This window comes from Plutella xylostella, chromosome 23 (genome assembly GCF_932276165.1).
Source record: "Plutella xylostella chromosome 23, ilPluXylo3.1, whole genome shotgun sequence".
Lineage (NCBI taxonomy): Eukaryota > Metazoa > Arthropoda > Insecta > Lepidoptera > Plutellidae > Plutella > Plutella xylostella.
In genome coordinates, this window is record NC_064003.1 from 11172469 (window position 1) to 11194859 (window position 22391).

At 38.1% G+C, this 22391-nt stretch overlaps 3 protein-coding genes across 5 annotated transcripts in view; 2 read left to right on the plus strand and 1 right to left on the minus strand.

Annotated features, from left to right (window-relative positions):
• Nucleotides 1–22391, plus strand: part of LOC105380668 — a 154383-nt gene that overhangs the window by 14458 nt on the left and 117534 nt on the right. Inside the window, exon 2 of the mRNA XM_048629413.1 lies at nucleotides 19552–19591. The gene's annotated coding sequence lies outside the window, so the exon portion shown is untranslated. The remainder of the gene's footprint in view (nucleotides 1–19551; nucleotides 19592–22391) is intronic.
• On the minus strand, nucleotides 336–6181 carry LOC105385172 (juvenile hormone esterase). Of its 3 annotated transcripts, XM_048629407.1 has the most exons (6): nucleotides 6161–6181; nucleotides 5890–5967; nucleotides 5132–5242; nucleotides 2421–2552; nucleotides 834–2140; nucleotides 336–515 (listed from the first exon to the last, which is right to left on the minus strand). In XM_048629407.1, exons 1-6 carry the CDS (start codon nucleotides 6164–6166, stop codon nucleotides 356–358), a joined length of 1794 nt encoding a protein of 597 aa, XP_048485364.1. In that variant the 5' UTR covers nucleotides 6167–6181; the 3' UTR covers nucleotides 336–355. The 3 variants fall into 3 exon arrangements, with proteins under 3 accessions (XP_048485364.1, XP_048485365.1, XP_048485366.1); XM_048629408.1 differs by lacking the exon at nucleotides 5132–5242; XM_048629409.1 differs by lacking the exons at nucleotides 5132–5242; nucleotides 5890–5967; nucleotides 6161–6181 and adding an exon at nucleotides 4259–4430.
• Nucleotides 20825–21528, plus strand: LOC105395527 (protein transport protein SEC31). Its single transcript, XM_038113420.2, has one exon. It carries the CDS (start codon nucleotides 20870–20872, stop codon nucleotides 21458–21460), a length of 591 nt encoding a protein of 196 aa, XP_037969348.2. The 5' UTR covers nucleotides 20825–20869; the 3' UTR covers nucleotides 21461–21528.

Genomic DNA, 22391 nt, shown 5'->3' on the forward strand with positions numbered 1-22391 from the left:
TACCTGTGGCATGAGTGAATATAATTTATGAAAGGAGGTAGCTGGTTGTGGTGAGTTTCTATTCTATTCTATCTATTTGTCTATCTATCAATCTATAGCAATAACCGTAATTTTCATAGAGAAAGATAAATCAGTACCTAAGTATTAATTGACTGGATTTATTTTGAAACCGGAAACATGTACATAAATGAAACCTTTTGTTCCTAACCTGCTCAGCTGTGACTAGGTAGGTAGGTACCTACCTATTATATAAGATAATAGTTTAAGATTTTTTGTTAAATTCTCTAACTAAATTATATAAATCTCACTAAAAGGTCAATAAAAACTCAACACAGTACACAGTCTTCAAGCCAGCCTATTTATTAACATCATCATAGATGGCCTGCCAGAACTCCAGCACGTCTGCATCGAGGCGGGCGCCGACTGTGAGCGCGTCCCCGATGTCGGCGTAGAGACGCGCGCCCCGGTCGTACTGCGGCCAGGTGACGCCCTGGACGGGGGTGGGAGTAGGGTTGCTGGGGACAATCGGGTTTTGGTTAGTGAATGTGTATATTATTATTGTCCTACATGTTTTTTCGTTAAGCCAAGACGCCGTCAAACAATACTTTATGTATGTGTCACATTCCTTTCTAAACATTCATTAAACTAGGTAAAACTTATGACAAACACAAGAGCTGAGCTGATTTGATGATATTACGTTACATTTTAACATGGTTATAGTAATGCAGTGGTTTACAGAATTATTCAGTGAGTTACGCGTAAAAGTTATTGCATTTTCAACAGAAGATTAATTAAAATATTTTACGGAAAACAAAACCGCAACTGCAACTTACCCATATTTGGCGAAATTTGTAAACAGAGTGCAGACAAAGTTTACCAATTTGTAGCTTTTGGCGGTTTTGTCGATCGGCAACTTCGCGTGTTTGGGATCGAACAAATACACCAGATCGTCCAAGTGCGCGGCGCCGGTGATCCCGAACGGCTTGCCTTGGTTGCCGTAGATGTTGCGCTCACTCTCACAGGAGAATCTGTAGAAATACCTCTTCGCATTGCCTACTTTAGGGAGCTGACTTGCGTATCTGTTAATGTTGTACGTGAAACAAGAGTTTGTAACGAAAGAAAGGAAGCCTCTGATGTTGTTGTATCCAAGGATTTCATCACCGATGTAGTGCTGGCGTATTTTATCAGATATCTGCAGCATTTTATCCGGAGTCACTTTTAACAGCAGCTCCCTTGGAACCCACATTTCGGCGTACTTGTCGAAGTGTTTCATCATTGCCTCGAAGTGGCCGATCGCTACTAGAGATTCCTCATTTGTGTAGCCTATCATTACATCGACCTCATTCACTTTTCCTTCTTGCAATAGTTTTTCTGGATCTTCAGTTAAGAAGTGGTCCTTGCCAAAATCTTTTTCGACGACGGGAGTGAATGGAAACATCTTGACGATATTGTTGATCACAAGTTCTGTGCCATAGACAGCTGGAGCCACATCAACGAGTTTTTCAACTGGCACGCTTTGTAGGAAGTCTAATAGGTCGTTGGCATCTGTAGTGTGGTGGCCGAGGTCCTTGCCGAGCACGAATGCGCGTCGCCGAGGCTCGTAATGGCGGGACCAGTCGCACAGCGGCACCCCACTCATGGGAATAGCTCTTTTGAAGAGTCCTCTCGACATCGGTGACAAAACATGCAAAGCTGTGGACGCACCGCCCGCACTTTCTCCAAAGATTGTTACGTTGTTTGGATCTCCACCGAAGTTTGCGATATTTTGGTTCACCCACTTCAAAGCTGCTACTTGGTCTTTTAGGCCTGCGTTGCCGGGCACGTCTTCAGTATCCAGGCAGAGGAAACCTAGAGCCTCAAGTCTGTAATTGATGGTTACAAGGACCACTTCATGCTGGACGAGGAAATCCGGTCCATAATGCTCCTCATTTCCTGAGCCACTCTTGTATCCACCTCCGTGTATGAACACCATGACCGCTAAGGGTTGTTTGGGCTTGAGGTTCTTAGTGTAGACGTTGAGGTAGAGACAGTCCTCGCTGCCGGGCAGGAGCGTGTTGGTGAAGATGTCATTCTGTGGACACACGGGGCCGTGTTCAGTCGCTTTCCTGACTCCGTCCCAGGGCAGAGGCGGTTGTGGGGCCTGGAATAAAAACAGAATATATTTTAAGGATAAACTATTTATTATTTTACTCATAAATATATTATTTTCTAAAAGCAGGAACATGTTTTTAAAGTACCTATACCTACTGATTTATACTTATACAGTTATATTTATACATGGATCTCCATAACCGAAACAAACTACAATTGTTTAGTCTAAGGCCATCCAAGTCATCGGTCACGGCCCGCAGCACTTAAATTCGTGAAGTTTTAAGTTTTTTACATAACAAATCACTGTTTTTTTATGAGCTACTACGCACCTTGAACCTAAGTTTCCCCACGGGCGGCGCGGCGTACGGGACGCCTTTGAAGCTGAAGTAGGAGCCTTCGCCACCGACCTGTTCCAGCTCCTCGCCCTGCAGCCAGCCCTGCGCCGTCTGCACGCGCGCCATCTAGTGCAGGGGAGTCAGTATTAATAACAACGTGGAGGAAAGGAAAAGTGATTGTTTTTTTGCAACACTAGCGCTGTGGCCGATGATGGACTGAATTGTCACTGCACGTCTCATGGAAGTACTTCCATGCTGCACGTATACCAATGACTTCGTCTTTCGCTCTCACATTCACTTTGAGTTTTATTGCGGATTTGTTTAATAGCTGGAGGCCAGGACGAGGGGTTAGGAAAAGATGGTGGAGGAGGCAAAGAGCCTCTCCGTGTGATCTACCGAATATGATACATTTGAATCAGAACATCTAGAAGACTGAGTTCATAGTTAGCAAACTGTTCGCCGCAGATTAAGCTAGCAGGCATATTACAGTTTTCCAACTGGGAACAAAGCCTAATAAAATAACCGCGGTTTGTATTAGGCTTTCTTATAAAGTACAAAGTAATCTGAAGAAATATGGCACCAACTTCAAAAAAGAACAGTTCCTGCTTAGGTATATTTGTACTGTCTCATACGAGTAGAATTTGTATAAACCTTAAATTATTTCTTACATTTTAGTGGTTTTTTGAAGTCGGTTTTTTAATTTTTTTAATTATTATTTTATTTAATAGTTTTTAGTTTATTTGTAATAATTTTCAATCAAAAGTAAGGTGCAAATGATACCAAAAAGTCCTACTAATCAATACGAATCATTCAAGCCTAAACACGAAGTAATTGCTATATACCGTTGAGGAGTTCTCCTGACTGCCTTCCGTTTCCATCATCAGATCAGCTCAAGGTCACCATCATATTTTTTTTTTATAAGAACTATATTTACGTTCTTAATTTCATTAGAATCGGTTAATATGTGCCCAAAATTGAAATTCATACCCTGTTTTTACCCCTTTACCCACCCTTGGGGGTGAGATAAAATTCTGAAAAAAAAATGGGACCACCTGGGAGCTCAACTCAATACAACAAAAAAAGAATTTTCAAAATCGGTTCATAAACGGCGGAGTAATCGGTGAACATACATAAAAAAAAATATAAAAAAAAAAAAAAAGATCCCGACGAATTGAGAACCTCCTCCTTTTTTTGAAGTCGGTTAAAAATAACCGCGGTTTGTCTTTTATTGTGACTGCGTATAATGAAATGCAATAAACTTTCAGTGTAGGCTATAGATCATTGATTACAAAAAGACGTCTTCTTATCTTGTTTTTATACCACACACAAAATAAACAACGATTGTTTTATCGACACAATGATAAAAATTATCATCACAACAACGTTAAACGATGTTATTGATATTATGTAAATACAAACCAAGCCGGTATTTGAACCTTGGACCTTGCATGACCACAACATAAGTGATACCTCGTACTTACTAGTGATATTACTTAATCGTCTACACAAGCAGATGTAAGGTTAACCGGTGGTTACGGCAAATAATAATCTGCGATTAATTAAGGGCTAACTAATTGAGCTTACAGGCCATATTATCTGCTGTATCGAGATCACTGTTGTCAATTTAGTTACGAAGTTACAGAATAAATAAAATAGAAGGACTTTCAGGATTTTCAAATGTAGAAAAATGAGATATTTTGTTTATAAATTACTTATTACTTACTGCTTTTATTTAATATGTTAAAAAGCAAAACCTATTCTAGGTACTTATAAACATTAGCCTAGCAAACATTTATTTTGTAATAAAAACGAACAAAAAACTGTCTACTCACTTTAAAATCCTCAAGGTCTCTGACAAAAATGATTTAAGAAATTGAATTGAACTTAGCACTGGTCAAACAGTCGTGGAGCTGAATGTATGGCGCGATCCGTACTAAGGAGTTGGTCATATTCATTATCTGTTTACCAGCCGTTCACTGATACTTGGACCGGTTTATGGCAAGTTGTAGCTTATTATAGCAGACAGCCTATCACTTATCAACCGGCGACGTTTTGTAAAGGCCCATTATCTACTTATGCATTATGCAATGTTTGGTACCTGATATGATACTTAAACAATTAGATACTTAATCAATTCAAATAATATTGTACCTACTTACAGAAAAAAATACAACATACAATTACTCACAGATATTTATTTGAATGTTTAATGATGTATTAATTAAACTTTTATTGTATGAAAAACAAATTTCATTTGTATCAGAAACATTATACTCAGCTATCAGTCGGTAATTTGACTCGGTTTTTCACTAAATTAATTCGTAATACCTACGTTAGTTGTACACATGTTTGGCTTCTGTCGGATTAAATACATACTCTAGCTGTTCAGTTACCTGAACCCATTCTATTTGTAGACTTGAGGTTCTACACTATAGTAGGCTCAGACCAACCACAACTAGACTCACAATCGCCGTGCCACTATTCTCCTTCTCACTCAAACCATAGATGTTGCCGACAAAAAAATAAAACCTAAATATGGGGAAATTTGGCAGTCAGTGACTAATAACTGGCTAATCCTCTCACCACGATGACCAACTCTAGTCCGGTTTCAGTGTTTATCACCGACATACTAAGAAGAATTTACGCACCTAAACCGGGCAAAAATAGTTGATGGGAAATAGAAGATGAATATAAATTATCCTTACATATCGGTTCTTATTTTCAAGTTTTTGATTTTCTGATTTAAGTTTATTATTTTCTATTTTAAGTTTTTGAATTTCTAGTCCTTCCAGTGTATCATTTGTTGTTGTCGAGATCTGTAATTTTATATAATAAAATTATATTGTACTAGCTGTTCCCGCGCGCTTCGCTTCGCCTTAAAAAGTTTTCCCGTGGGATTTCCGGGATAAAAAGTAGCCTATGTTCTTTCTCAGGGTCTAGACCATATGTATACCAAATTTCATTCAAATCCGTTCAGTAGTTTTGGCGTGAAAGAGTAACAGACAGACAGACAGACAGACAGACACAGTTACTTTCGCATTTATAATATTAGTTAGGATTTTGAGATGCGGTGGAGTCGGGTACGCGCCCGTAAATATATATGTATGTATGTTATTATAATATCCTAATCCTAATCCTAACTTAATATTATAAATGCGAAAGTAACTGTGTCTGTCTGTCTGGTACTCTTTCACGCCAAAACTACTGAACGGATTTGAATGAAATTTGGTTTACGTATGGTCTAGACCCTAAAAAATAACATTGGTTACTTTTTATCCCGGAATCCCCACGGGAAAACTTTTTAAGGCAACGCGAAGCTCGCGGGAATAGCTAGTTAAAAATATTTCTTCAATGTGACCCTATAGCACTAGGAAATTACAGTTTTGTTCAGAGATAGTAAGAGGGAGGGAGTAGGGATAGAAAGGGGTAATTTGCAGTAACAAACTATATATTATGTACTAACCAGCATTATTTTTTTTGCCTGTGATGCAGTCATATCAATGTTATCTTCATTTGATGGAGTCATATTTCTTTTCAATACCTTGAAGAATGTATAGGAATAAAAATTAATTTCATGTCGTCTTGCCAGATTTTATAAGAAATATGTTTATAAAGATGTGAGTACCTAGGTACCTACTTAGGTAACTTTTGATTTCATATAAAAGCCTTTCTTCTGCGTACATCGCAAAGTATTTAGTTAAAACAAAAATACTAAAATTTATTGTTTTACTTACATTCATATTATGTATGGATTTAGTTGGACAAGCTAATGGGTTTAAATATGTAATTTTTTTTGTCCGATTGAAACAATCCGCTTCGAAATGTGCCGAACATAATCTTGAATTTTTATTCGGTTCCCAATTCGTACGACCGGTAGCTTCTATCCATTTTTTTAAAGTTTGTTGTTCTTTCGGAAACCTAAATAAATGGGTGAACATTATAATCGTGAGCGAAGTATGGAATGGAGAAAACATTTTAAAATGAAACATGTAAGTATATATTTACAATAAAATTAATTAAATAAATAAATACACGGCCTATTATATAGATAATATACTTACATACATATTAAATAAATAAATATACTTAACACACATATAACATAATCGCGTAGCGTAGTTGACGAAAATCAAAAGATTTCAAAAAAATATTTCTCGAGAAATAAGTGCTTCCGCATCTTATAATACTTATATCTATCACCAAAAAAATCAACAGCTCATAACTCTTTACCAGCCTTATAAGACAACAGCCTTTTCCTCTCTAGTAGTATCGAATTCATGAGTACTTTACGATTTTTAATAATTTTTCTACATAATATATTTTATGTGGGCAAAATCAATTTTCAATAGCTGGTATCACCATGCGAATTGTCAATGAATGGTAACTCTTAATTTTAACATAAAATTGATGTTAAAAGACCTTACAGTATTAAAATGGGTATCGTTTTATAATAAAATCAACCCAATACATAGTACTGTGATGTATGTAAACTTACAAGAGGACTTATTATGCACTTACATGTGAAAAGATATCCCATCGTCTTTTCGGGCACTATTCCCTTTACACCCTAATATGCTACACGAAACCATGATTCACACTAGTAATTTAATGTTTAAAACCCCATACGCACTTAAAAAACATTAACTAATAACCATTTATGCAATAATATCAGTTTTTCCATCTTTTTTCCAATATTGTTTTTAACTGTCAGTCTTTGTTTGGCATAGTGTTCATTGTTTGGCAAAGAGATCTGACGTAAACAGGCGCCACAGCAAAAAGGACAAAAACTTTTACAGCTTAACGTTTCTTTCTTACGCTTGTAGCTAAGCGTCTCTTTTTCGCAATGTCACAACTGTCACGATTATACCCCTGATAGTAGGTATATGTAATATTATGTATACAATACATAAAAGGCCACATTTGACGTTGACATGCAAATATACCGAGTAAAAGAGGTAGCAAAAATGTAGATAAAATGTGTAAAGATGTAATTGTCTAATGTGATTTAATTACCATATATGAATCAGAACAAATACCTATAGCATAAATGGTTTCAAAAGAGAAATCCAGGTCTATTATTTATTTACTTTAGTACAGTTCCCCAAAATTGATAATGCACATAGAAATCTTCGTCATTGTTCGGCAACGGTCGTATTCCCGAGCGTTAGAAAACTATTATGTATTTAGAGTGGTTAAGTGCATTTTCTTAATGAAATTTTAGTAGAATTATGTAATTGGTGCTAAAAGAGATAATTGATTTATCAGTAACGAAATTTGATTCGATAATTCATAATTTTCCATAATATTAAAATTTACTTCGAAAATGTTACAGTAGGTACTTTTCAAGTGTCTTACTGAAGCTGATGTAAAGATGGATGAAAGAAGGTTTGAATAACACAAGGTTTATATTATAAGGAGAAATGGATTTCAAACACAGGTTTATATAAAAAAAATGAAATCTCAGTTCAAAAGTATTTACAGCACTGATTATTTCACATTAATAAAAATGTTTACATTAAAATCTCAGTTCAAAAGTATTTACAGCGCTGATCATTCACAATAATATTACAATTACAAACTTGGTCTTTTGGGTGTGGCTTTATTGGCAAAGTGAAGTCTATCAATGTGACGCATATTTTATTCTTAAATGTGCCTCATAATATGGCATCGTCAAAAATAATTAAAGTTGAAATTAAATTCACATTTGAAAAAAATAACAAGAACGATGTGTAATTGCAGCTCTTTGTAATTCCACAAAATAATAATAATAATAATAATAATAAAAACGTTTATTCCGTGCCATCGCACACACACAGAAAAAAAAAGAAAACATAATGAAAAACAGTAATAAATGAACACAAAGACCTTATGACTAAACAAAAGAAATAGATGAGAGGATATGTGTGCGTTGTCTGGCACCGAAACGGACGGCGGCTCAGCTAAGGCGGTAGAAGATAATATATTACCTACTACCGCGCTGATTTTCAGCCGCTTCCCTTTATGATGCCACTGACTATAAATAAAAACTAAAAACTAAAAACTAAAACTATGGCAAGTGCACGGCCGGCAGCTGTGAACCAAGGTCACCCGGGGTACTTCACACGCATAAGCGGTTCGTGTTTTCAGCGGCCCCGAGTGCCTCACGCGGCTGTAAAAGGCTTTCAGTGCCTACGCTGCCGCCGTGCTGCGCCCACACTGTGCCATAAACTGTAATATTGATAAATAAAAGTAATATTGATCTTGACCTTGAGACCCTTGACTGATCGGTGACAGCCACCGACCGCCCAAATTGTTTTCGATTATGTGTCACATGATATTGACTACTATTTCTTTCGAACAAGGATCAAAATGCAAGTGCTTTGTTTAAGGCACTGATTCGGGTGTTTCCGGGAATACGACAGTTTGCGAAGATTTGCATGCGCATTATTAATATGGGAGAACTGTACGCTTATTCTCAGTGTTGCATAATTTGCAACTTTTCCCCATTGACTTATATATTACTAGCGTAAGGACAGGCCCAACCGCCCTAGAAAATGACACCCTCGCGTTGGCCCTAAAATCTCATAAATCTGTCATAATTTGTATGAATTAGGGCCAGCGCGCGGGTGCCATTTTCTTTTGACGGGCGTATCCTTCCTTTTGAAATCATTGCTTTTCCCTCATTTGATTGTAATTTTTCATAATTAAATACCTAGGTGCGAAATTTATGATTAACACATTCAAATTAAACCAGGACACAGCTGTTACTGTAATTGTCGATTTATCCACGTTTGATGAAGTTGGTAAACTTACATTGGGTCTTTGAAAGTGTGACGCCGTCGCCCGCTGGGGCTCGCTTTGCATACTAACTGCGAAACATCCCCACAAGATTATTTAGACGATAAAGTTGGAGTGGCCGAGTTGGGATGATCGAGATGTTTCAAGGCTCAAGGAGGACACGTGTTAGCGAATGCATCCCAGCAGTAGTCACTACGTCACTACCGGATGTACATTTAATATTAGTAGGGATTTGAATTATTGTTTATATGTTGATCAAATTATTGTTAAGGTTTATATAATATGATTTATATCCGAAATTATTAATATGCAGTTATAAATAGCTTTATAATATTACATTATTTTGGCACTAGCGACAGTGGCGCCATTATACTACCGGAACAGTTAAATTAAGTATCAAGTTTTGTTATTTAATTAAAATAACCATTTTAAAAATATTATTAATATGTAGTAGGTAATTATAATCTAAATAATTTATGATTTTACGAGTTGTTTTGGATTATATAATTTTAATATTTAGAATATCCAGATACTGTAAGCGTTTCCATTTCCGCTTAGATTACGATACTTTTCAAATTGTTGGGAGTTCTTATAAAACTAGATGTAAGGGCCGAGAGAGCCTCACTCTTTACTGCACCGTCACCTAGACATTTAGTTAAGGGGAACCTCTGCCCGAAAATAAAATAAAGTGAATGTGCCTGCCGTCTATATTTTTCGCCATCCTTCGCCACCTGTTATACCTCAGAAGTGGGATGAGCCCAAGATGTCCGGCCCATATGCTGCTGGTTTGGGCATGAAGAAGAGGACAATCAGCCACGTGTCCACCACCGACGACGAAGAAAACGAAGAAAATTTTTTTTCTTCCAACGACGCCATGCCTGTTCCGACGAAAAGACGGCGAGTCACACATGCCGACGCAGAAGTAGTCCCAAAATTTCGACCAGAAGACAGCAACACCAGCGTCAGTAGCTGGCTACACAAGATCGACCAGCTGGGAGACGTCTACGGATGGGACGCGACCGAGAAGCAGTTCGTGATGCAACTCCGCCTGCGAGGTTCAGCTCGACGTTGGTATGACGAGCTAGAAAACTATAATCTACGCTGGGAAGACTGGAAAAGTGCACTACGAACTGCATTTCCACGATCAACCGACTACGTGGATCGTCTTGAGGCCATGTTGTCCAGAACAAAAAGAGACACGGAAACCATGACAAACTATTTCCACGACAAAGTTTCACTCCTCAAAAAGTGTGAAATAGAAGGTGAAAGTGCAATCTCGTGCATTATTCGTGGTCTGCCTGTGGAACTGCGCGCTAATGCTAAAGCGTATCAATGCGAAACACCCGAGCTTCTCTATTACGGCTACCTGTCGTCACTAGAAAACTACCGAAAAGTCGAAGCGGCTGCATCAACCAGGCGGTCAACGTGGAGAAGAGGCGCGACTGACGTATATGTCGCAACATCACAGCCGTCTGGAGTGAAGCGGTGCTACGCCTGCCGACGAGTGGGTCATGACGCACGGGACTGCCGGACTCAACAACGCTGCGACACCTGCCAGCGGGCCGGCCACACCTCTGCTACCTGCTGGTTTGCATCCGCCCCAAGTTCATCTCGGGCACCGGTGCAGCAGGCGACATCACGGGTGAGTCGTATTATGTTTACAACTATCAGTACCTGTCAGGACATCTATAAACGACTAGTTTACATTGGTGCGATTGTTCTATTAGCATTCATTGATACGGGCAGTAAATTGAATATCCTTACATCAAAGCGAGCCAAAATGCTAGATCTTAATGTCGTTCCATCGGATATAGTAATGAGAGGATTTGGGGGTGCTCATATAAAATCTTTAGGCAGAACGCGCATAGATGTATCAATAGATGATATTTGCTTAAGTGGAGAAGTTGAAATTACTGATTACGATTTATCAGATATAGATCTAATCATAGGACAGTCTATGATCAATCAACCCGGTATTAGTCTAGTCACTACCAAAAATACTGTAGAGTTCGTACAAACTAAGGAGGTAGAAAACTGTCTTATGAATTGTAAACTAGAGGACAATGATTTCAACTCAAAGTATTGCGTGTATCTCAAGTGTGATGTTAAAATACCAGCTCAAAGCGCCTGTTACATTAACGTATTCGTAGATATTGAATGTAATGACAATAGTTGTTGTTTTCTGACTAATTCGATATATGTTCATAACGGTCAGATGTGCTATGCTATACCTGGGCGAGTTATCTGCATCGAGGGATATTTAAAATTCATTAACTTAAGTGATGAGGTCATATCTTTACCAGCCCATAAATTAGTGGCCCGAGCCGAGCTTGTTTCCCTGGTTCCTGATAATTTTCGCGACGTCATGGCTGTTGAATTACAAACAAAGTCCACACGTAACGTACCATTATTAAATCCTAATGAAATTGACATAGGTGAACTTTCAGGAGAAGATAATGATAAATTATTGACCTTGCTTAGTAAATATAGTCATATGTTTGCCAAAGATACGAAAGACTTAGGCTACACGGATCTAATTAAGATGCAAATTCAGACAACGACCGACAAACCAGTTCATTTTAAGCCATATCGATTGTCACATAAAGAAAACGAAATAGTTAATGAAAAGGTGCAGGATTTAATCGATTCGGAAATTGTTCGTGAGTCGATGTCTGAATATGCAAGTCCCGTTATACTTGTAAAAAAGAAAGATGGAGATTACCGGCTCTGCATTGATTATAGAGCACTAAATTCACAAACTATTAAAGATCGCTATCCGTTACCAAATATTGATGACCAAGTTACGAAATTAGCGGGAAAATGCTACTTTTCGACCTTGGACCTCACCCAAGGTTATTACCAAGTCAAAATATCAGAGGAGTCAATACCTAAAACTGCGTTTGTTACACCGTCGGGACAGTATGAATTCCTTAAAATGCCGTTTGGTCTAGCTCCCGCAGTTTTCTCTAGATTAATACGTCTAGCTCTACATGACGTCAGAAATGACGTATCAACGTATCTTGATGACGTCATGCTACCAACCGTTACTGTAGAGTCAGGACTAGAATTATTAGAACGTGTCTTGGAACTTCTCGAAAGAGCCAATTTAAAATTGAACCTAAAAAAGTGTTCGTTTTTAAAAACTAGTGTCAACTATTTAGGTCACGAAATTACTGAAGGTACTATACGACCAGGTCAAAACAAAATTAATTGTGTTTCCGAGTATCGTCAACCTCGAAATGTCCACGAGATCAGACAATTTATTGGATTAACCTCGTACTTTCGCAAATTTATCCGCGGATTCGCTGAAATTGCTCTACCCTTGACGCGTTTGACAAAAAAAGACGTAGAGTGGCAGTGGGGTCCAGAACAGGAAAACGCGTTTCAAACTCTAAAACAACGGCTGATAGAAAGACCGGTACTAGGTATCTACGATAGTAAATCCGAGACCCAACTGCATACCGATGCCAGCAAACTAGGATTAGGTGGTATACTTATGCAGATACAGACTGATGGATCCTTAAAACCAATTGCGTATTTTAGCAGGGTTACTACTAGGGAGGAGCAGTTCTATCATAGCTATGAGTTAGAAACTTTAGCGGTTGTAGAGTCGTTAAAACGTTTTCGAATTTATTTAACGGGAATACCAGTAAAAGTTGTTACCGACTGCGCAGCTTTACGTTCTACACTGGTTAAAAAGGACTTAATACCACGAATTGCCCGTTGGTGGCTTACTATACAGGATTTTGACTTGCAAATAGAGTACCGTCCGGGGGAACGAATGAAACACGTAGACGCGCTTAGTAGGAACCCTGTCACTGAAAACGTGTACCAAATAGATGAGTCTGATTGGCTTGTGACCCTTCAGTTACAGGATGATAATTTACAAAATATTACCCAATTACGAGAAAATACAACCAACCCAGATATAACCAACAATTATATTCTGAAAGAAAATCTTTTGTACCAAAAAACATTGTACGGAGAACGCTTTGTAATACCAAAATTAGCAAAATATGGCCTTTTACAGAAGTACCATGATCAAATAGGACATCCGGGGTTTGATAGGTGCGAGAAAACTATTAAGGAACAATTTTGGTTTCCGGGTATGACACGGTTTATCAGAAAATACTTGAATTCCTGTCTACAGTGCGCATATGGAAAGTCAGAGTATGGTAGAGCGCAGGGTGAGCTATACCCAATCGAAAAACAACCGATCCCCATGCATACTTTGCATGCCGATCACTTAGGCCCCTTTACAAAAACTCGAAAAGGAAATACGTACATCTTAGTGGTGATAGACTCTTTCACAAAGTTCGTGTTCGCAAGACCTGTCAGAAACTGCAGCTCTATAGAAACAGTAAAACACATGAAAGAAATTATTACAATGTTTGGAAATCCAAATAGAGTCATTACAGATCGAGGAAAGGCCTTTACGGGTCGTTATTTTAAGCAGTTCGCGGAAGAAACCCAATTTAAACACATACTCAATGCTATAGCTAGTCCGAGGTCAAATGGCCAAGTTGAGCGTGTCAACCGCACTATCATAGATGGTCTCAATACAATGTCGGAGAGCGAGAGTACTTGGGACGAAAAACTTGCTGATATTGTGTAGGGAATCAACAATACGCCTAATGCTACTACCTCATTCCCCCCATTCAAACTTATGTTCGGACACGAAAACTCCCGTTTGCCGGCCTACCCTACTAATAGGCCTACTTCTCAAGAGGAAGCTTTAAAAGATAGGAGAGAGAACGCAAAGTTACGTATTGATAGGAATATGACACTAATGAAAAGTCGATTCGATCGTTCCCGTAAGAAGTGCAAAAAATACACAGTAGGTCAATTAGTTTTGTGGAAAGGCGGCGCTAGTAGAGTAACGACAGCAAAAGTTTCACAAAAACTGAAACGTACAGCGGGCCGTACAGGGTATGCAAAGCAGAACCAAACATAGATCGTTATACAATATGTAGTGTAAAAGGGATGAAAGGATATAAGAAATTCAGTGCAGTTGTTCGGGGTGAAGTATTAAGACCATATAAATCATGTGTTTCCGATGCAGATAGCTGTTCATCTAGTGATAAAGATGTGGATAGAGATGATTTAATAGATTTGCTAGAGAGTTAATGATGTATAAATAAGTAGAAGTTAATCCTGTAAATAGACTGTTCATAATCAAAATGGAAACTTGCAAAATTATGTCGAATAATTATGATGTTATATGCTTGATTCACTAACTTTTAACTTATATCTTGTGTGCGAGTATGAAATTAAAAGCAGGCCAAATAGTATGTTTAATAGAAATAATGATTTACAGAGTCTTGGTATTTTGAACATATGGTAAACAGTACAAACAATATTATGGATATAAGTAGGTACATTATCTGGCTGAATACTTGCAACTCCACGAAGATCTTCTTATGCGGTAAACTCGGTAAACTGCAATTAAAAACAAATATAGCATTATTGATAACCGTTACCTAACCTAAGTCTATGTGACAAAACTAGTCTGTGTGACGTCATGGCGCCTTGCGGATTTTAAACATACTTAGCTCTTAAGGTCTATGTGACACGTAGAAGCAAGCACATGGTGTGTGATGATGTGTATTACATAATAATGGGTCTATGTGACAATTCTAGGTGCAACAAAGTCTGTGTGACAATGCTAGGAGTTATTTAAAGTCTGTGTGACAGCCAATAAGTCCATGAGATGAAAAATGTCTGTGTGACATGTTTTAACAATGAGGGGTACTAATAAAAAATAAGTCTGTGTGACTTGAACAAAATGTAGACATGAAAGCAATAGAATATACATATTATACTTTACTAAACTTACCATTCGCTTGAGGAACGAGATGTTGCTTCACTTTCAATAATATAAGTATACTTCATCACCCCACTTTATATTTTATTCGACGACCAATTTTCTGCCTGAATTTATTATTTTTTCAGATACAAAATGGAGGCAGCGGCAGCGGTGGAGACTCCAGGGTGCAGCCCGAGCGACGTGGGACACGCGCTTTCCAGGATGGCCGAGTGTTAGCGAATGCATCCCAGCAGTAGTCACTACGTCACTACCGGATGTACATTTAATATTAGTAGGGATTTGAATTATTGTTTATATGTTGATCAAATTATTGTTAAGGTTTATATAATATGATTTATATCCGAAATTATTAATATGCAGTTATAAATAGCTTTATAATATTACATTATTTTGGCACTAGCGACAGTGGCGCCATTATACTACCGGAACAGTTAAATTAAGTATCAAGTTTTGTTATTTAATTAAAATAACCATTTTAAAAATATTATTAATATGTAGTAGGTAATTATAATCTAAATAATTTATGATTTTACGAGTTGTTTTGGATTATATAATTTTAATATTTAGAATATCCAGATACTGTAAGCGTTTCCATTTCCGCTTAGATTACGATACTTTTCAAATTGTTGGGAGTTCTTATAAAACTAGATGTAAGGGCCGAGAGAGCCTCACTCTTTACTGCACCGTCACCTAGACATTTAGTTAAGGGGAACCTCTGCCCGAAAATAAAATAAAGTGAATGTGCCTGCCGTCTATATTTTTCGCCATCCTTCGCCACCTGTTATACACGTCAACGACTGTATGTGTGTTAGGGTGTAATAATATTATAGGTACGGATTAATGTCTATCAAAAACCCTTCTAGATATCTATAAGGAAACACCGGAAGCAATATTACTTATATTTATTTCATGCGAATATTCGTTAGCTACATTACGAGTACAAACCACATCCACCTCTCTACCCCCTCAAGACTCTTATGTTGTCTTGTAGAGGCGTGTCTTTCGCCCTGTACCACATCGGAAGGTACATTTTCCACAGAATCTTATCTCTAATTCGGTAATTAACTAATTACTTAGATGAAAGTGTCCGTTTTTATGACAACGAGCGTAATCTACATGGCCAGGTAACTTTTAATGCAAGATAATTCCAATCGTAAAATCTTCAGCCAGGCCCCGGCTGTAAAAAACCTCTTACACATACTGAAGGAGAAGATAAAAGTTTAAGAACTCCGTTTTACACCTTTTATCTCATATACGAGTTTATGAGAGAAAAAAAGACTTTATCGTATATGTATACAGTTTGCAGGTGATGTGAAGGAGAATCGTCATCATCTGTCTGTCTTCTTCATCAAGCCACTAAGGTACCTGTCTAAAGTCGTCTGGCTATAGCGGGCTGGAGGGCTTAACTTTGTTAGTCTGTTCGTGGCACTAAAGTGGCAAAGAGAAACAAAAGTAAATAGGCAGCTATAATCATCATCAGCCTATAGCAGTACAATGCTGGACCTAGGCCTCTCCCAAAGCACGCCACTGGATGCGATCTATAGCTTTCCACAGTTTATTTATATAATAATAAATCTCATATAATTATCTATAACAGAAACTGAAGAATATACTGACTTTACTGACACATCAAATTCAGAGACGATGAGTTAACGATCGTTGACGTTGGCCCGCTTTTTTAACCGACTTCGAAAAAAGGAGGACGTTTGCAATTCGTCTCTGTGTATGTTTTTTTAGCAGCGGCTTCGGCGTAGGCTTCGCGTTTTACTATTTGGTCAGTGAACTAAAATTGGATCAATCACGGGCGGCACTGTCACTGCTACGAACGTTGGTGAGCCGAGCATGGCTAACGTCAGATTAAACATTGTCAAATGAGAGTTATTATATCACAGTGCTTCCAAATTCGGGTTTAGTCATACAACACTCTCAGGCCAGCGAATTATAATAATAGCGAGGCTTATTATTATTATTATTTTTTTATCACAACAACTTAGGCCTATGAAATGATACACGCGTATCAACCGACAAAGCTCCTGTAACTGGAAAACTGTCTTCTAAGATACAGGACCCTGTCCTAGTTTAGAAGACAGAGTACCAGATCCAATGAAGGCAAAGTGTATTTAGATGTAATGAATAGATATAAGATCTGTATAATGTTACATGTTTTTAAATAAATATATTTTGATTTGATTTGATTTTGATTTTATCTACTTAATAAAGTTTAAAGTGTGTATAGTCGTATATACTTAAGTACGTGTCGTGTGTATTAAAATACGAATAGACTTGTATACCAATAACATACTCGCTCATGATTGAAACAATGAAACTGTAAAGCAATAGCGCGAAAATTCGACAATACATGATGCTAAACTTTTCCTCGCATAATTAATCAGTTTCAGAGTAGCACATTGAATTCAGCAAGCGCTGAAGCTAACTTAACTCCACTAGAATATGTCTAGTTGAGTCGATATCCCAATTCGCACCTATCCCTATTCCCCACACAGCCGGGTTCGTGGTAATTTGCAATAAATCTACCTGACAGACAGACAGACACGTCGACGCGCGTACAACACCTCGCCGCCGTGATTAATGAAACTAGATAATACTTACGAAAGTTTGGGGATTAGAAATAGTTTAGGTACTATTTTTGGGTATTCTGAAGCATTAATTTGTCTTTTTTTGACAAAGGTAACATCATAGTGCATCAATAAGAAATATCAGAATTCAGAACTTTATACTAATAATAACTAAACGAGGGAACATAAGCTACTTATTCAGCTTAGAGCTCAATAAATGTTTCAGGTCTGTAAAGGTGAACTTTAAATAAGGTTTCAAAATTAACAAGGTCTCTGCGTGTTCATAATAAATCCTTAACTGTGGCCGTGCAAAATAAAAAGGTTGCTCGTGTGAAAATTTCACAATATATTATAAAGGGGTGTAATTTTTTATCGTTTCTCATTATTTTTCCACAAAATGGTCAGCCACCCTTGTTTTGTGGATTACAGTTAAGTGTAGGTTTATACTTTAAATCCAAATTCAACCTCTGACTAGAAAAAAGTGCCTGAAATAAAATTAAACCAATAACAGAGGTACCTAGGTATTTATAAGTAAATTCATGTTAGCACAAAATACACCTTTCGTGGCACCCAGAACAATATCTCACGGGTACCGTCAGCAAGAAAAGTAATTACTTGTGAACACCTGACGTCTTGTACTCATAAATTGTCGAGTTCAGGGCGACTGACTGACGTAGCGGTTTTATTACTTTGGCAAAGTCGTCAAAATCGCGTGGCACTTTATGAAAGTTTTGTCTTGATTGCTTGAATACTTACTGCGAAGTGCGGAGTTTTGGTGTGTCTAATGTGTCGATTTACTTATGTTTAAATTGTAAGATAAAAAATAATATGCACGATATTATCTTCTTTCAATTCAACTTGGGACAAAATGGTATGTGACAATGTCTACCTACCTGTAAAGTAAAGTTCTACGCACAGCTTCTCATTCTACGTCTTGCTTTGTAATCTGTATCATCATCCGATCTGTAATAGTAAGCAACATTATCACCAAGTAATTTAATGAATGTTGTATTTGTAAGTGTTAACTTGTGTATTTGCTATGTGGCCCGCCCCAGGCGCTGGAACAAACTGTGTACGTGTACACTGTACAGGAGGGTTACTCTATACTGACGAAAAACGGAAAAACGAGAGCTGTCGTGCTGTCGGAACTTTTAATAAAACGAGATAGAGTCGTGGCTCGCACAGCAGCGCTACGAAATTTAGTTTTTCGTCATATAGAGTGACCCCCCAATACAGTGTACAAATTGTACAAGTTGTCATCAACTGCGTCGTTCATTGTTCAGCTCAGAACAATGACAAAACGCCCGTCCGTCTGTCAGTCAAACAAAACAGAAATTTGGAAAAGTTTGCAACAAACATTTTGTTTTGTTACTTAATTAACGAAATTCGATTCGTATTTTGTAAATTACGGCGGCGAGTGAGTCAATTTATTGTGTAAAATTTACATTTTTACATTTTATAGTTCAAATACTCAGCTTACCAATTAATTGCTAATAAATAAATAATTACTGGCATTATGTTACATGCGATATGATGCTTACTTTTAAACAAGTGCCAAAACTAAAAAAAAGTTCTGACATGTTACGTCTCACTCTGTAGGGCTACCATGGAACGTGTTCTACTTATTAATTCCATACTACGTACTGACGTGTAAGTAGTTTTTACTTCCATGAGGGCCACACGTAAAAAAATAGTCTCCCTTCTTAACTTAACCCACTGAAAAGTTAGCGTTGCCAGACTCTAGGTGCCTACCAATGTCACTGTGTCGCGGTAAAACATTACAAATATTACAATGTCAATCTCAAAACGAAAGCGAGTACAAAATAAGTTTCAAACAGTTAGCTTTTGAAGTGCGTAATCAAAGGAAAATAACTTCTCAAAGTTTCATTACAATCTAGACTTTTTCTATAAAACAATTTAATTAATTATAAACTTTTCTTTGCAGATAAAATTGCGGTTGGTGAAACTTCTGTCTTCTGTAATAGGTAAGTCTGATTTATAATAATTTTATTATAAGTCGTTATATTTAAATAATTTGCACAGAAATACAAGAGTTACAGAATTTAACTGAAGGAAGTAGATAGAACTTCCAATTAGAACGAAAACTATCCTTAGTCCTGAATTTGCTCATGGGGTGACCCCTTAAGTAATGTTGTAGTAGTAGTAAGGGCCACGGTCAGGTGCAAAGAAACCTGACCCCCCTCTCAATGCTAACTAACAATACTTCTGAGGGGGGTCAGGTTTATCTGCACCTTACTGTACCATGTGAGTAAAGAAAAATAAACTTTTCCGAATAAAAAACTTAACCGGCTAAAATATTGACCTTATAGGAAGCGGAAGTGAGCTTGAATGGAAGATCCGTATCGAAAGTGAAACACCTAATTTATTCAGGACACGCGAGCTGCGTACCGACAGCAACGCAACTTGCTCTGTGCTAAACTTATCTGATTTTAAAAGTCAGTAGGTTTTCGATAAAAAAAAATTGTTGACGCTATGTAGTGATTACTTAATGATCATAATAATAAGGTCCTTAATTTATTTATCGACGAAAACTTTGAATAGAGATTAGTGGTCATGGAACTTTTACAAGTAAATATTTTTTTACTGGTTGTTAAAATACCATGATAAATTTTAAACATTTTGGAAATTCTTAATTTATTAGGAGAAGAAAATATAATATAATAATAAAATAGTTACAGAAGCTAATTAAAATAAAGCTTTGGCTGCTGACGGTCCCTATACAACACAGTGTAGTGGTGGGTAAAAGGTAACAATCCGTCTACTTAATATTGCCTGTACGTTTTATTGATATTAGCCTATTTTTGTATATTGCCGGCAGGAGGTGCTGGGGTTTACCTGCCATATTTGTGAGAGAAAATATAAGATTTTTTATTTTGTGTACTTATGTTACCTCATAAAATAAGTCGGTATAATACTATGAATAATATAGAAAATATACAAACAGAAAACCAACTTTTAGAAAGCTCTAATCTAAAAGAAAATATCTAGTCAGTGCAGGAAAATCCAGAACATGTCAATACACCAAGGATCCTCATAAATCAAGCCACTGACGAACACATGAAGAGGTCAATGTCAGCGGCCGACGTGCGCTGGCTGCTAACGCCATCATCATGTCCTCTCCATGACGCGACCTTCTGCCCATTACGTTAGATTCCTTATGAGAACAACAATGAATCGTTAAGGCTCCCGGTATAAAAACTGCAGTCGCATCCTTCCCATCATCAGTCAGTTGTCAATCAACAATGAAGCTCCTCATCCTTTCTTGTGTCCTGGTGGGAGCGCTCGCTGAGCTGCCTCGCTACCGCCCAGCGAGGTTCCGGCTGCAGCGCCAGGAGCTCGCGCCCACCACCACGGAGTCGGCCACGGAGCCCACCACCGAGCCCGCCCCCTACCCGGCCTCGGGGTGGAAACCCTCGGGGGAACCCTTCACGCTACCGCAAGAGACACCCAAAGATTCCTACGGACCACCGCAACAGCAGAACGCTCCCTACCCTCCGTCCGGATGGCAGCCAGATGGCCCGAAGCTGACTCTGCCTCAGCAAGCGCCGCCTTCTACTAGCTACGGTGTTCCTGACAACTCTTATGGAGCACCAGACAACACCTACGGAGCGCCCACAGAGAACCCCGACGCTGAGACGACAGAGAACCCCCAGGCAGAGAAGCTAGAAGGGCCAGTTGAAGTCCAGCAAAGTGCGGGGACATACTACGTGCTGTTGCCCAACGGAGACCTCCAGAGGGTTCAGTTCATGACGCAGAATGATGTCCAGAACATGGCCTACACCGCGAGGCTACAACTACGGGACAGGATCCCCTTCTTCTTCGCTAACGTTTGAGACCCAGTGAGTGACCTGATTATTGTAACCAAAGTAATGAATAAATGGCTGAATGTATTACATCTAAATATGACTACGTTATTTGACACTGACCTTACTTCCCCAACTTAATAAACTTTTTTTTCTTAAAAGCCTTATTTTGTGAAATAATGTATCATTTTCTTTTCTCATAATTCACAAAAGTTGTTATTGTTCAGTAAAAGCGTTCATTTAGGGAATATCCCAGCATTATCATAATAATACATTTGGAAGATTTATTTTATGTACGTTTCGGCGCCTGAAGATTAAAATGTTCGCACTTTGCAGCCCCGCTAGGAAGTAATACGTTATTTTGCACCTGTGCGGACTGGAAGCTTTAGGTAAAATGAATGTTCAGGTGTTCAGAGCACTTTACAATCATCTCTCCATTTTGTCACAACTATGCAAACATCTAACTACATACCTAGGTAGTCCTGCAACATTAGTGCAACATAAAGCAAATGAACAGATACACAAGTCAAACTTACATCGCCCCTCTTTCTTGTTCAAGGGTTAAATAATAACACAACCTTTACGACTGCTATTATGACATGTCAACACTGCCATCCATCACGTGTAGGTACCATTACCCACGAAGTGTGACTCTGTACGCCATTCCCCGTACTCCAAGTATTTCGCTTCAGTCGCCAGAATTCAGGAATTTCAGCGTCTCCAACGCTTCATGCGCCTGAACCCTTTTCATCTGTATCTTTGAGCGCTGGAAGAGATCTCATTTATTATAAAGACTGCCTCTAATTGCTTCCGCCATGCCCCCATTCACTTCTCGCAGAGTCGTTAAAATATAGTGCAGCGTTTTGTTTCTGACAACGTGCGCAAAGTGAAGGTTTTCAGCTGGTTTTCTACAAGAAAGTGAGTGTAATTTGTTTTTTTGTGAAATTAAGTGGCCATTTTC